This window comes from Thamnophis sirtalis, unplaced genomic scaffold (genome assembly GCF_051295495.1).
Source record: "Thamnophis sirtalis isolate CommonGarterSnake01/CBP01778 unplaced genomic scaffold, rThaSir2_p1.2 scaffold_8, whole genome shotgun sequence".
Lineage (NCBI taxonomy): Eukaryota > Metazoa > Chordata > Lepidosauria > Squamata > Natricidae > Thamnophis > Thamnophis sirtalis.
The window spans coordinates 36,450,843-36,467,217 of record NW_028261388.1 but is presented as its reverse complement, the minus strand read 5'-3'; the positions used below and the strand labels follow the sequence as shown (position 1 = coordinate 36,467,217).

General features: G+C 35.0%; 1 protein-coding gene across 1 annotated transcript in view; it reads right to left on the bottom strand.

The window, feature by feature from the left end:
• EPHA3 (EPH receptor A3) overlaps positions 1 to 13,347 on the bottom strand; it is a 208,305-nt gene extending 194,958 nt beyond the window's left edge. Inside the window, exon 1 of the mRNA XM_014070746.2 lies at positions 13,190 to 13,347. Coding sequence (XP_013926221.2) covers positions 13,190 to 13,280 — 91 coding nt within the window. The 5' untranslated portion in view covers positions 13,281 to 13,347. The remainder of the gene's footprint in view (positions 1 to 13,189) is intronic.
• Between the last annotated feature and the right edge of the window lie 3,028 nt (positions 13,348 to 16,375).

Here is a 16,375-nt window from a genome sequence, read left to right as displayed (position 1 = left end):
ATCTATAGAACATTCCATTCCTTTTCAAAATACGTATTTTCTTGGGTGAAATTTCCTTTTCTCCTTTCCTGCCTCTAATTTCCTTTGCTTGTTACTTGTCAATCATATTTTTGCTTTGTCCAACACACTTATTGTGAAAGGAAATACAGCAATATGATGGAAATGCTCTCATACACATATGCATATATCACACATGAATCATGTACATGTTACTTCAATCAAATAGTTCATAGAATTTGCAAAAATATATGTGTATTTTTTTTCAAAGTAATAATATCACTTTTACTTAATGGACAGATTTTATATTGTTTATTTTAGAACTTCATAGTAGACACCAATCAGTCTGGTTGCTCTTGGTAAAGTACTGACTCTTCTTCAAATTCAGCATTCTTTCCAAGTGGTTAGCCATTAGCCATCTCCTTCTTCGCTACTGTGTAAAGCACCAGCTGTTAGAATACTAGTCAATTAAAACAGTAACAGCAGAAAGAATGAAGACTCTGATCAAGGCTTTTTTTCCATTGCACCTGTTCCTTTTATTTCAACACTTCACCTGTCCTTCTCTTCCCCCTCCTTTATCATTGATGAGAAAATGTTTCCATAGCTCTCCCTAATCAAAGTCAGGATTAATTCTTGGCAAATCTAATGCACAAAACTCCAATACTGCTTTAAGTCCTGCAGTGATGCAAAAAGAGGAGGTGGATATTTGACTTGTCATAATGAATTATCAACCCCAAGCAATCTGAACAAGGAAAATGAGTGGGAGTCATCAGAATGCCTGCAACTTCAACGTCAGATAAGTGATTTTCAGGGTTATAACTGGGAATTAAAAAACACATCAGGAGTAATTTTGGTTGTTCTTCTTTGGAAATGTTATATATCTATTCTGACTTTTGAATCTAACCTGCATAAAAGCACACCACGTTCTTTTAATTCCTCTGAGACTTACTTGAAAAAGATGCCAGATTGAATTAGGGCTAAGAAAGTTTCCGAAGCATGATGAACTTTATAATGTACTCATAACTGCAATAAACATTTCAAAGCTGTACTATGCTATCTACTGCAGTTTGTAGATATTATATAAGTGTATTTTTTCATAAAAGGATTTTAGATTTTTAAAGAACTTTTTTAGAACTTTCTCATTAAGATACTATTAAATATTTATATAATGGAACAACCAAAGTATCGAGTGCCTTATCTTTAAATAGTAACAGTCTAGTAATTGATACACCACAGAGGACCTAAATGTTCTTCCATCTTATCACTCAAAAAAAATTCGTAACACAGATCAGCAGCCAATTTAGTTTATAAAGAAAGTTCTCACATACATATAAGAACCAAAGCTTCCTAAACTGAACACACGGTATTGCTTCTTTGCCATTTGGGGGATAGGAAGCAATGGAACTATTTAGTTAAATATTTCCATTAAAACGGAAACAACTATCCAGATTCTGTTTTAAGAAATAATATGAACCTTTCCAAGAATTAGAATCATGTTTTATTCCTGTGTTTGAAATGTTGTGATTAAAGGCTTTTTTTTTCTGAGGGGAAAAAAAAAACTCCATCCAATTGCTTGCACATTTAATGTTTAGGGATATTTCTCTCACAAGTTCTCTGTACCTGTCTGCTTAAAACTAAATCCCATTGCCTTCCATGGTCCTTACTCATAGGTTAGAAGCCTACAAGATTTAACAATATTTGTAAAGCATATCACAGTTTTACATTATTCTGTTGTATTTAAAATGGATAATAACTTCTAGTTCCAAATACAATTAAGCACACATTGTAAAATTAGATCAGTAAGTGACTATGAGAAGGCAAAAGAACCCAGTGTAACGAATTTCCAACATGACTATGGTCAACTTTTCTTAATTTTATTAGTGGTTTAAGAGGCTCAACAATTCATTAAATGTTTTTAAAATAGATTTTATTTTTCTGCTTGATTCTTGAAATTTCTTTGCAGTGCTTTTACTCTATTCTCAAATATCAGCATCACATATTTTCCTTTTACTTTAATGCCAAGCTGGAAAATACTTCTTCCTTCATTCTACCTTTTAATCCTTTCCCAGGAATTCTAAATTCTTATATTGCCACCCTGTAAAATAATCCTATGCCATATACAGGTTCCGTCTGAACATAACTATTTAGATCACAGGTTTGGCTTTATCCATACAGTTTTACAAGTTATAAATTGCCCAATTTTGACATGATCTTCATATCCATGGAAAATCTTGTCATAATTGGGAGAAAGGTCCTTTTGTTCTGTCTTGTATTTTGAAAAACACTCATATCCTGTTCTAATACTTTCATCTAACAATTCAATGTTATATCAACCATATAGGTGAGGTGTACTTTTATTTTAACAGCTACAGTTATAGAACCTTGCAAGTCTGAAAATTATTCTTTCCAAACTTTCAGTGTGAACTAGGAAGGGATGTGAAATGTTTGTTTAAAGTAGGTTTTTGTAATGGGACCAAATTGAGCTTGTCTAATCATTACCTTGGTAGCAGCTCTTTTTCTTGTCCTTCAGAGCCATTTCCTATATCTTCCATATATAGATTGCTTAAATATAATTGATTAAAATGGTTCTACTAGCAAATGAGACATATTGTGAAAATCAAAGCTGTTGCTTATAGTTCAGAGTGCACAGTTTGGGGGAAAAGGGGAACTGAGCACCATATTTGAAATTTGATTTACACGCTCAAAGAGCCATGTTCCAAACAGTGGATGCTGCCAGAACAAAAAAAATAATTATGGTTATCATTGTTAATCTTGCATTAAAATATAATATAATTTAAATTATGGAGGCCTCAATTTGCAAAGATCTAGTGATGGCATATTTCCAATGAAAAGGAAACCAGGGAATGTAGTACTATAAATAAACTGATGGAATAGACAACCATTAGTGTAATGGAAAATTTAAATTTTCAATGATTCACACTGAGATACAAAGACACATGACAAACTCACTGTTATGGTAGCTCAATTCCAAAAATTAGTTACTGAAATCCTAATCAATTATTGTATGGTATCTGTTGATAAAAAACCCAAAAAATGTTTCTAGTTTGCCCACAAGTTATTTCCTCATACATAACTAATTTAATGTGAATTTAAGGATGAGGGACAACATGCTGATAAAAATAATAATTAAAAAAATCCATTGAGTGTTACATTGAAGAAAACAAGATGATTTTGCTGAATTTGGTTATGTTTTCCAACTTGCTGATGTCACCAAGAAGTTATTTTTTATTGTTTAACAGAATTTATGAGGTAATTAATTTATAACATATGTGCTTTGCTATTTGCATTTTCTTTAAAAAAAATTGTCCCCGTTTAATTTTCTGCCCTTAAACAAGGAAAAATTACATACATTCTCACCCATCTTTGACATTTGAAATAACTTAATTAAGATAAAGAGAAATAGTAATAAGGGCTACTACAGCCTCTCTTACTTGAACCACCAAAGGTTTTTTCGATATGTTATCTATCTCCTATTCAGTATCTTGCAGGCTTGGTACAAGTCTTTTTTTTTTCTCAGACTATCCAAAATCAGTATACATGCATTGATCCTACTTAATTTTTGGTATTTCTTGACCAGAAAGCAGGTGTTCTCTGGCCTATTTCATTTTCCCCATAAATTAACACCATATTCTTGAGACAACTCCAATGTCCCAATGTGGTTATTTCTTAAACTACTTTTTCACCCATGCAATTTATTGAGCACTTGCAGATAGCTCTGACAGGACATACCTTTTGTATATCCCATCTTTTACCATGTTTCAAACAGGCTGCATAGTTGATGAATCTAATGAGACTAATGATATGTATGGTTGCATTTCTGTAGCAGTTGCATTCAGATTTAGTCAGCTGAAATCATTATTAAATTAAGCTACGTTGATTTAAGAGCTGTCACAAGGAAGAGGGTGTTAACTTATTCCTCCAAAGCACCTGAAGGCAAGGCAAGAAGCAATGAGTGGAAAGTAATCAGGGACAGAACCAATTTAGAACTAAGTCTAGGTTTTCTGACAGTGACGACATTACCCAGTGGAATGGCTTGCCTCCAGATGTTGTGGGTGTTCCAACACTGGACGTTTTTAAGAAGAGATTAGACAACGATTTGTCTAAAATGATATAGGGCCTCCTGCTTGAGCATAGGATTGAAGTAGAAGACATGAAAGGTCCCTTTCAGCTTGTTATTCTATTGTTATTCTGTTATTCTTTTTAAACAGTCTATTAATTCATTGGCTTCTGATAACAATTCAGTCCATTTTATTCATTAATATGTAGGTAGGGTAGAGGATACAATATAAAGCAGCATAAAAATAAAATAATAGATCTTGTCTGTTCATGGAAGACGTGTATGTTGGGATATAATTAGCACTTGGAGACAAACGCTATGACTGTGAAATAGATTGCGAAGTCAAAACAGCAGTCCACAAAAAGAAATGAAAAAAATATCTTGTAGCTCTTTCCAATATTATTGTATTGTACCTATAAATCACCAGGACTGAGCTCAAGTAGAAGAAAATTTTACAAAGACACAATTCTAATACTGTCTGAAAAACAAAAAGTATTTTTAAAGCACTCTCATTCTTAAAATAGCTTTAAAAATTTCTTTGGTGATGTGGGGAGAAGTGGTGAGATGTTTTCTATGAAACTATGTAGATAAATCCAGAATATTGTTTCTGAAAAAATGAAAAATAGTAAATCAACAATTCTAGTTAAAATTGAAACACAAAGTATTTCAGCAAATGAAAATCATATAGGAATAACATTATATTTTGTTTTTCTTAAAGTTTTATCAGATAGTTTTATGCTCACATGAAAGTACTTTTGGATTCAGTAGAGCTAATATCTCTGTAAACTTGCACAGAACTGTACAAAATAGAAAGGAGAATTCACAAAGGCAAAGCTGAATTTTGCCTACATTTGTAGAAGTGATACAAATATAAAGAAAAAAATATTTTGAGAATATCACTGTCTATTATCTTAGAATGTTTCGTATTTGTTTTTATACATATATTTAGATCCAGCAAAGTGCTAGATGACCAAGATTTGTTATTCCCCAAATTCCTTATTTTTGTAAAAGCATCCTAAAGAAAATGACACAATGTTGAAAATTGATAGGCTTATAGGTGTATAAAAATTTTCAACTGAGTTCTGAAAACAGAACCAAGCTTTCTTAACAATTCCAAATGAGTTCACCAATGTAATTGTCTGCTGTAATTCTCTCCCACATGCAAGCTTATTTCACTCTCAAACTTCTCGTACATTTCCACGACTGTTTGTTTGGTGGGCTTTTATTCTTTTCCCAATATTTTTTCCACCAGATTAATGGGATTTTCTTCCTCACTCTGCCCAAAACAGCAGGATATACATTACTTTACAAAAAAGCTGCCTAAAAGTTTTCACTTACAGTGCATCAGTTTGAATAATGTCTCCCCACGTTAAAGAATTAATTTTGTATGGTTTCGTTAATCCTCAACAAGGGCTTGGTAGGCTAGTCTTTAATCTTTTGTTGCTCTCTCCCAGCAGTTTCTTTCAAGTAGTATGATCTTTATTTTTATATCTCAATTGCTTTTTACCACTCTATTTGCTATTTGTAAATTTTGCAAGCAAGCTGAAATGTAAAACTTTGGAAATGTAATGGATTTCAGTCAATAGCATTTCAGGACAGCAAGATGTTGTTATTTCATTTTCAAAATCAAGTTATCATTTACCAAAGCCTTGGGCTTCATTGATTGTATTGCATTTTTCATTGGGTTTGTTGATTTGTTTAATTGACTGCATACAATTGAAAATAGTCTCTAGATTAGGCAATTTCTGAATAATTATATGTAATTAATTAATTGATTAACCTGCTGCCAGAAGCACACATTCAGTTCAGATTTTCAGATAGTTTAAATCATAGTTAAACAACACATTTATTTGAGAAGCCCAGTAGGCTTTTTATAGCCAAAGTACTACAAATTTTAAGTATCCAACTTCAATGATAGAATTAAGGTCTCAGAATATTTCCTATTTCAAATTAATGGAATTTAAATCAACTGTGGTTGGATTATAGTAAGCGCTTTTATTTTAAATTGATACATGTTAATGTTTCACTCAAAATAGTTACAGTTTTTCAAGGATATGTGGTATGCAGCTAAATCTAGAAATTTAGATTCACTGGAACAAATGTGTCCTTTAAAACTTTTGTTTTAATGCAGAAAATATATCAGTTAACTGTTCAATATTTTGTGCACTGATTATAATTTGAATTTAAACATAATTTAAAACAAACACCATTTTAGTTAATTTTCTTTCTTTTAAATATTTTACTGTTTGTGTGTGTGTGTAGAAAAAGTTTATTTACACATACAAAATATTTACAAGAAAGAAAATTTAAATATATGTATTTGTTTTAGAATTGAATGTATATATATAAAGTAGAATATATTGTATGTATACACACACACATATTAAATTCAAAAATAAACATCTACATTTTAGTTAATTTTCTAAACTACATATGTTAAATAATCCTATATCCATTATCAAGTTATATTTCAATATATGATTAGGATTTGCATTCATAATTCTTAATAGAATTGTGGGTCTTGCAAGAATGAGTAATGGCAGTCCGAAGGAGAAGGAACAAGCATAGACCACCTAGTTAGCTGTTGGAAGAAAATTGCACAGACCAGCTACAAAAAGCAACAATGGCATTTTGGAATATCTGCAATAACTACCATTTGCTTGAAAGCAAGAACTGGAAGAGCTACAAAATAGACAAAAAATAAAAAAAAATAAAGAAACTAATGTTTAGAATTCAACCAGACAGGCATCTGCCACCAGATTTAATAACAGCAGATAAGAACGACAAAAAAAGTCTGGATAATGAATGTTGCAGTATTGGAGGCAGTAGAATAGAAGATAAACCATTGGAGAAAAATCACAAAATACAAATACAAGTAGAATAACTGTGGCAAAAGAAAGCAAAGATAGTACCAATAGTAATAGACAGCTTTCCAAATTCCAATTCCAAACATCTGGAGCACCACTTGAACACCATCGGAATTGACAAACCACCATGAGTCAATTGTGAAAAAACAGATTCACTTGCAACACCATAAATTCTGTGACAAAACCTTTAACATTATTTAAAAACAACTTCTCCCTATCCTGGGACTTTGCTGAGGATTCCACAGATAGACAACAATGCTAAATCCAATCTAAACATCTATAAAACAGCCTTAATATTTTTATTTAGAAATCAATTACAGTGAGAGAGGGAAATAGTTGAATGTGAGTCATTTGGTCTAAATTCTCTCTCTCTCTCTCTCTCTCTCTCTCTCTCTCTCTCTCTCTCTCTCTCTCTCTCTCTCTCTCTCTCTCTCTCTCTCTCTCTCTCTCTCTCTCTCACACACACACACACACACACACACACACACACACACACACACACACAAATTTCTAACTGTATTTTTCCTGGTAGCAAATACCAAGGGACCCAACTTCACATTTTAGTAAGCAAGCTAGGATATAACTATGGGTTTTACTCAGATTATTAAACCCTAAAGTTCTTTTTGATAATTTCAATACATGAAATTATATGCATACTTTTTATCTCTTCTATGACAATAGGGGTTTACTCTTTTATATCAACTATACCATCATTATGCAAACAAATTGTTCAGTAGAAATCAAGCGTGATTGTAATATAAATAAACTGAATCATGCCTAGCTGAACAGCAAGCGCCTTAATTCAAAAATTCTGCCATCCTCTACTCTTGCTGTTGATAAAAGCTCTGTAGTGACCCTTGCTGGTGATAAATACCAGACTCTCACAGTAAAAGGGGGGGGGGGAGCCTGCATTTTTGCTATTAAACCTTTCATTCAGTAACAATTGTCGCAATCAAACAAGTTATATAACTACTTTGATGAAAAATGACACAATCTTGAACAAAAGGGAAGGAAATTTATTGCACAGAAACAAAATTTGCTCCATACTACATTTATCCAGAAGAACAAGGTTTTAATTCCTACATTTTGACAAATATTACTAAACATAATATTCTGTTACACTCATCATATGGATTTTTATTGAAATGGCAAACCCTTACAACATATTTTGAGTTCTAAAGACTTTTTCTCTTCAAAGAAGTTTCTTACTGCTTATTTAAAGCTGACTGGTTCCTAAAGTTTTATGTACTTTAGTTCTTTAACCCTTTGTCTTAATTTCTTCCACCAGCATTTGCTTAGTTTTTCCTAAATGCCGCACAAGTGCCACACAAGGTCTTGGTTAAGTTATGATAACAGTTTTAGATTTGGCTTCTTATATTTATCATATGTTCTAAATTCAAAATATCTCATTCAACGGGCTGCAAGTTTATCCAATGAATCAATCATTTGTTAGAAAATATCAAGACAAGCATGATTCTTAAGTAGAACTTTAACTGTATCAAGAGTAGGGGATGGCAGAAGTTGGGTGGCTTATAAATTCAAATAAATAAACATTAACCTAAACTTGAAATAGGAAAAAGGAGTTGACAATTTTTTGAATCGTATCTGGAAAAAATCTAGAGGCACTCTTTACTCCTTGGCTGTCTGTATTTTTATTGTCCAGGTATGGCATGCCCAATTCTATAATAATACTATGGTAGGCATTATAATGTATTTTAGTTAGTGTTGGAACAACCAAACTTTCCTGACTCAACTTTACTCAACTTTTGTGCATTACAACTGTGATTATCCAATTGTTTCATTCAGGCACAGCACTAATACACATGCCTGCCTAAATGCTGTTTTTTGATGTGATAGAATAATGCTAAATTTTAAGCAGATCAGAAATTGGTCAAATTGTTGCACCAATATATACTTGAATTATTTTAAGCCCCTGTCATTTGGACTGGCTTAACAGCAGGGATTAAACAGTCATCAGCAGGGTTTAATAAGTGAGAAGATGAAGAGATAGATAGATAGATAGATAGATAGATAGATAGATAGATAGATAGATAGATAGATAGATATAAAAATGGAATTTTAATTATGCTAGTCCTGTAAATGCTTTATCTATCATCCAGGTGATATCAGTTTTGCCTTTCATTTTTAAAAACTTTCAGTATGAGATAAAAGTTTTTAAAAACTTTTATCTCATACTGAAAAAATGTATAATGAAATAAAATTCCAGAAATGGGATCTATTATAAGCCTTGTAATGACTGGCTATTACTCTAAACAATAATAAGCACATGAGAGCAACAGCATACAATTGCAATTGCTTTGCTCTCCTTAAAATTGATGTATGACTTCTGCGGAAAAACTGAAGAACATTCCAGAGGATTAAATTTTTAAAAATGCATACAAGCACAACATAAATAATATTACTTGTACTTATTTGTTTTGTTTGAAGGAAAACAAAAGTTGAATTTTGTTAGAAGTTTTTTGAATATATTTAATACAAACTTATACAAATACTATATGTATGTATGTATGTATGTATGTATGTATGTATGTATGTATGTATGTATGTATGTATGTATTGCTCTGTTTATTCCTGATCTACTTCATTGCCACTAACTTCACAAACTTTTAAACTACTATTAAACATTGAATTATGTTTGGACACCAATATAGCTAACTACTGAACAAATATAGTTATATAGTTAGGACAAAGTCATAGAAAGAAATATTCACACATTGTAACCAGAACTACAAATATATTGTAAACTGAAATACTTTCTGTTACTTGTTTACCAAAGTACAGCCTAACGGTAACCATGAACAGATGTATATTTCTAGTGACTTGGGAACGGTAGGGAATGAAAATTGTATTCATAAGAAATTCTTTATGTGAGATTTGAGAGGTTAAAAGAAGTTTCCTGTCTGCATAGTCAAAATATTATTGAAGCAATTCAGGTTGTCAGTAAAAGATTAAACCAATTTGCTGATAATCCTGTTAATGACCCAGGTCAAGTGTTAACTGTTGCAGGTTATAAAACAGTTAAATTAAGGTTGCCGGTAACCAGGAGCAAATAGTATCATTATAGGAATGGATTAAGGGGAAAAAGTTACAAAATTGCAATTATTATTTATTTGATTCATGATGCAAAACATGTTTCCAATTAAATGGGGGGAGTGTTATCTGTATTACAGATAATCTAGGAGACTCTTGAAAAGTCCATCTTGAATTGAAAAAAGAGGGAAATTTTATAAGAATGTGCTTTTAGACCTAAAGTTCTATTATTATCTTTAAAATCTATTCAAAGCTCATCAGGGAATAAATACTATTCATTATTAAGACATTAATTTATATCACAATTACTGTTAACAGCTACAAGATTAACTCTTCACAACTTTTCTATTCATAATCAATATATTTAAAAGCAATTTGAGATTATTTAAATGCCTCTTTGATTCAATACATAATGTATATCCCTAGAACAGATTTCAATTTAATTAATACTATATTATAAATAGCACTGAAGAAAATTATATTTTACAATCTATTTGCTTAATTGGAGTTTCAATGAAAGATATCATGTGGTCCTATTCCAGAATGGCTATAATAAATATTTTGTGTAATATGCCACATAACCGCAGAAATCAAATAATAGGGGGGAAAATTTTTTTTTAAAAAAGAAATAGCCACACACACCTAAAAGTAATCAGTTAACACAAGTCTGTATAAGTTGGTATCAACTCAGTTCATACAATTTGCTCTGCTCTTCTGCAGAATCATAGATCAAATTATATATAGAGCTCCAAAATAATTTTTAAGTGTTTTGATCACTAATTCACCAGTAGATGGTATGAAGAAAAAGGATTAATCCTGTATGTCCATTCAGGTCCTATTATTGCAATTTGGCTAATTTACAGATAATTAAATACAACTGCAAGTTTAGTTATTGTATTTATAAGTATGCACTCTTAACAAATTCAGAAAATGGTGACTGTTTTCAACAGTGCTATTTAGTTATGTTATTTTATAAAAAGTTCAAATATAGGGAAATGATGTCAAATAATACAGTTTAAAAATATATTTTTTTATTTGACTGTCTGATAAAAATCCAATGGACTCAAACAGAAACACATGTTTCTATATTTTATTGTATATTTCCCTATATTTATTCTATATAATACACCTAATTCAAATTACAAAATTTTAAAACTTAATATTACTTATAATATACTTACTTCAAAGTTTGGACAATTTAAAGAAATGCTGTTGCTTTACATTTAAAAATTAAATGTATAGCTTACTCAGTTAGGTTATTATGATACTAAGGAATATTATATAGAATCTATTATTGCCCACCCATCCCAAGAAACAAAGAAAGAAAGGGTGGAGGGAATCCAACTACGTAGACTGGAGAAAAAAAAACACATATCGTCCAAACAGTATCATCTGTGGACAATAAATTCAATTTATTACCACATTCAAATAGCAAAAAAATAAAACAAAATAAATACACTTAATAACAGATATAACAGATACAAACCTAAGGAGTTTATATAGTAACAGTTGCTATCTTAATATATAATATGATTTGCCTGCCAGCACACTAGATGGTTTATTGCTCTATTGTGTATCATCCTTGAGTTTTGCTGATAAGACTTTCACCTAACTCCAGAATGGTCTCTCCAGAAAGAGATTTCCTATCAGCTACACATATTCTACTCATTATTTAACTACACTATAATGAATCCAATATATATAGTCAAATTATACACATGCATAACACTGAATGTGCTTTTACCAAGGAGATTTTTTCTTTCTTTTAAGCTGAAATAAACTGGCTGTTTTCTTACAAAAATCATTTGTGTATTGAATATAGCACTCCTCAAAGCAGAACCAATCAACAAATAAATAAGTCTGTCTTTTCCTGTTGCAAGTGCAAGACAAAACAAAAACATTCAGAAATCCCTTAAACTAGCAGTGATCAAGCAGGTGCAACATTTGTATAGTTCCTGGATATGAATTATCCCCACCCTTTTGGCCTGTACGTTTGTTACACACAAAGTGTGTTTGAACAGACATGTTGAAGATTTAACGTTGAACACTGTAACTTCAATGATACATATGTATGGAATATCTTCTATTATTTTTTGAAAACATCTACTCAATGTCCCTTCAAAATATAGCTTTGGAAATCACAGTAACAATATCTTATCCATATTGTACCTATTTAAATTGATTATAACATGCAACTTACACAACAAAATAAGTGGTGTCCCTAAGTCACACGAAAGATAGGTGATTTTTTTTTTAAAAAAAGCAACATTTCATTACATCTAAAGTTTGAGACGCAACCTAATAAAGCCACGTTTTAAAATGCAAACATTAATTTCTATGACATTTTTTTGAAGTGGGTGGGCTACTGGGCTTTTATTTAATTAATTATTTCTGTAGTATGATTCGGTGCAATTACATCACAACGATAGGTGTAAATGAGTCACCAGCTGTGATCTCTGCAAAAAGAAGTCTTTGCTCTAATAAACTCTTGGGATACCTCCGGGTAAAACAGGTTGCCTTCCTTCTCATCATTATTAGTCCGGAGAAAACCACGTTACTGAATCAAAAGAAAAGGCGATAGGGAATTAGCCTTGTTTTTGGAAGCACCGTTTAATTTCTCCAAGTCTATTCTTTGTTCCTCTTCCCGAGTGTTTGCTTTCACCAAAAAATGAAAAAGGAAAAAAAAAGAAAAGAAAAATAGTTGTACGGGTAGTTTACTCTTCCTTCCCCTCCTTAGAAGGCAGGCGATTGCACGGTAGAACTTCCCCGGGAAGGTTTCTCTGCGCCATCACATTTATGCTAATAATCAAACATACACGCCCTTTTCATTATAACCTGGATCCAAGTCACTTCGCACCGGCACCCGCTTCGACGCGCGACAGTCAAGCCACAGCTGATGCAAAACGCCGAGAGCTCGCCCGGTTCTCTTTCACCTGCATCTTCCCGAGAGGGAACTAAGGGACTCGGGACCGTCACAGCCAGAGAGCCACCAGGCGCACCCGAACCAACTTTGCCCATCTGCGCCCGTTCACACCCACAAAAACGCCCATGTGGCTGGTCCGGGATGAACGCCGCGCAGCTTTGCTCGCTCTTCAGTGGCCCACCTTAAAAAAAAGAGCAACCCAACCGTGGACCAGGTTGGCAAGCGAGGCGTTTAACTCCCGGCTTTCCGAAAAGCGGCGCCTTCTGGGCTTACCTTCGTTGGTTGGGTAAAGACTCAGATCTGCCAAGCAGCCGAGCGTAGATCCCAGGAGGAGGAAGAGGAGGCTGGGGAAGTGACAATCCATGCTGTGGCTGGTGCAGAGGGCAGCGCGAGCTGCATCTCTTCCCGGAGCATGCCACTGATGTGAGCGCTCTGATGGCAGGAGAAGTTACCATGCTCCGCTCGCAGCCTGATGTCAAGTTTGACACTGGAAATGAGGAGGAGTCTCGTGGACTGCCGGGGCTGGCCGGCAGCTTGCCGGCCGGCGCGCCAGGTCCTAGCGCCCTCTTTTCTTTCCCTCCAGCAAGCAAAGCCGCGGGAGGAGGGGGGGGGGGGTAGATCCCGGAAAGCTGAGATTCAAAGCGACCGAAGAGGAGGAAGGAGGGGCGTTTGGCAGGCAAACGTCGAGGGGGTCTGTGTGTGGTGGGCAATCGGACTTCGCGACCAAACCCCTCCTTGTTTGGAGAGCCCTTTAAAAAACAACAACAACAACAACCCAACCTAAAAAAACAAGTGTCGGCTTTGATTCCAAGAGAGGCGCGACGTTATCGATAGCATCTCCCCCACCCCTTCCCTTGACCTCCGCTTTTGTTTTCGGCCAAACCCAAAGGAACAGCTGTGCCGTACAGCAGAAGCGAACAACGTGTGCGGAGTTGCAGGATGAAGGAGGGGGGAGAGAGTAGGGAACATTTGAGACAAAATCCTCGTTGAAATCGCCGAGCTTGCCCTCTTGAGATGCGCTGCAGTTTACTTAGCCTCTGCACTTGGCGGTAACTCAGCAACTCCGTCTAGTCTGCAAACCCTCCGCCTTCCGACGATACGCTGACCCAAGGTTATTTAAACGGCCCTTTTCTCGGTTAACCCAATTAAACTGCGTCTCCATCGCGCCCATTGAACTAAGAACTAACCACATGAGCTGGGTTCGTACAACCCACCAGGCTAATACACGGTTGGCTAACTAACCAGTAGTACGCTAAATTTGTTTCATTGGTTTAAATCCCGCACAGCCCAGGCTCGGCTGCCGGGAGAGGGGGAGACGGGGTGATCTTTCTATGGGAGGAGGGAAGGGAAAGGCGTGGGAGAGAGAGAGAGAATAAATGCGTGAATGAATGGATATGAATCACTTCTGGCTTTCTCTGGATGCTGAAGAGAGGACCAGAGACACAGTGCTAACCGCCTAGAACAGGAGAGGAAGGGAGAAAATGGGCACCACCAGCCATGAAGCCTGGCTTGTCATCTCTCTCTGGTCAGTGGTGTATTAAGCAGACTAAGCACGTGCTTAGGGCAACAGGCCCAAAGGGGGCACCACAAATTTGAGAAAGAAAGAAAGAAAAACCAATGAAGATTTCTACAGTATGTACAAAGGCACTAAGACTTGTCAGTGTTTAGGGTACCAGTCAGTGAGCCTTAATCCACCACTGCCTGTAGTCCAGGGATAAAAGTTCCAAGGGATTTCCCAGCTGAGAAGGAGAGAAGTGGAAGGATGGAGAGATGCTTTTCTTGGATCTTTTCATCCTGTACTTCTTAACAGTGGAAGAGATGAGAGGCTGATTTGTATACTTGCTTCAGTTTGATCGCTTTTCCTTTGATTTTTTATTTTTTTTTGAATGGAGGTGGTGGCAGTAAACTGTCTCTTTAAAACATGTACACGTTTTTTTAATTCCAGTAAAGAATAAATTGCCACAAATAGTATCTTACTGGATTGAAGTAATTTGCATTGTCAGATTTTGGAAAGGGGGGAGATCATCTTTGAAGAGTAGTATAAAGATCACTTTCTTCAGTTTCAGATCTTCATTGAAACAAAGAAGGAAAAGGGAGGAAGACGGTTTTATCGTAAATAAAAGTAAAAGAAAACCAATTATTCATTTGTTCTTTATTCATCAGCTCACAGGGCACCTCAAGATTTAAACTATAAACTTCTTGGGAAATGGAATCCTTTTATTTTTACCGCTTGTGGCATCATTATACACTCTTCGTTTCCTTTGTGCATGAGTGACTAGACGTTCAATCATACAGCAGTTCTCTAAAGCAGGAACTGCTCAGGAAGAATAACCAAGTTTTCATAAAAATTTAAGTTATCTGGATTTTCTAGCACCCTGTGATCTCTGGATCCCAGATGTGCAACTGGGTTTAATATACATCCCAGAAATGGAAGTAGTTCAACCTTTGCAGTAAGTAATGTAGGGCAACTGAATCTGAACAGCTAATGCCATGCTGCCAAGTAGGAACCTCATTAATCAAATAGTAGCAGTGATGAGGAAAATCTTGATAAACTCTCAGGATTTTATTATTGAGATTGAATGGCTACACATTGAATACTTATGAATTTTTCATTTTATTTACTTCATATCCAACTGCTACTTTGTTTTCAGGTAATTGAAACAGACACCCTTTAATTTTTAGACTACAGTGGGACCTCAGATATCAACCATAATCTGTTCCAGGACTTTGGTCGGCACCCGAGTTGTTCATGACCAGAAGCAAGACTGACTGCCCATGCACGCATACAAAAAAAAATGGTATGGAATAAGAAATTGCTACAGCAGAGAAAATTGCTGTGTTTATTCGGCACCCAAGGATGTGTTCGTGACCTGAATGCAACATTTAGCAGATTTTTTAGGTGGTACCTGAATTGTTCGTGGTCTGAGCTGATCGGGACCTGAGGTCCCACTGTACCTGAGATGGGGTCCTACCAGTTCGGACCAGTTCGGAGAAGTAGGTAATAATTCTCCCTTCAATGCCCCTAAACCAGTTCTCTTGATTGTGCCATAGGCACTGCCATCTTGTTTTTTTCCTTCAGAAGCATTTTGTTTAGTACTGTGCATGTGTGCATAGCACACATTAAGCATGCACGGGCGCAGCACGCCCCTGAGCGAACCAGTAGTAGCAGCAACTGGAACCCACCCTGCACTGTACTTATTGAACTACATCTCTCTATAGGAATGGGCCTGGCCCTTCTTCGTGAAAAACAAGCACATTGATATTTCCTATTTTCTCCACTTTCAGAAGGCCAAGTTGGTCAATGCTTTTAAATGGTTTGTTTGTTTGTTTTGGTGGTGCCATTGCCCTTAGGAATGACCTTCTACTTGAAGTTAGATCTGCTCCTATCCTTCCCGAAGATATTGGAGACAATGTTTATTCTGGAGGACATTTAAGTCATAATGCCTCTTAGTTTGTTAG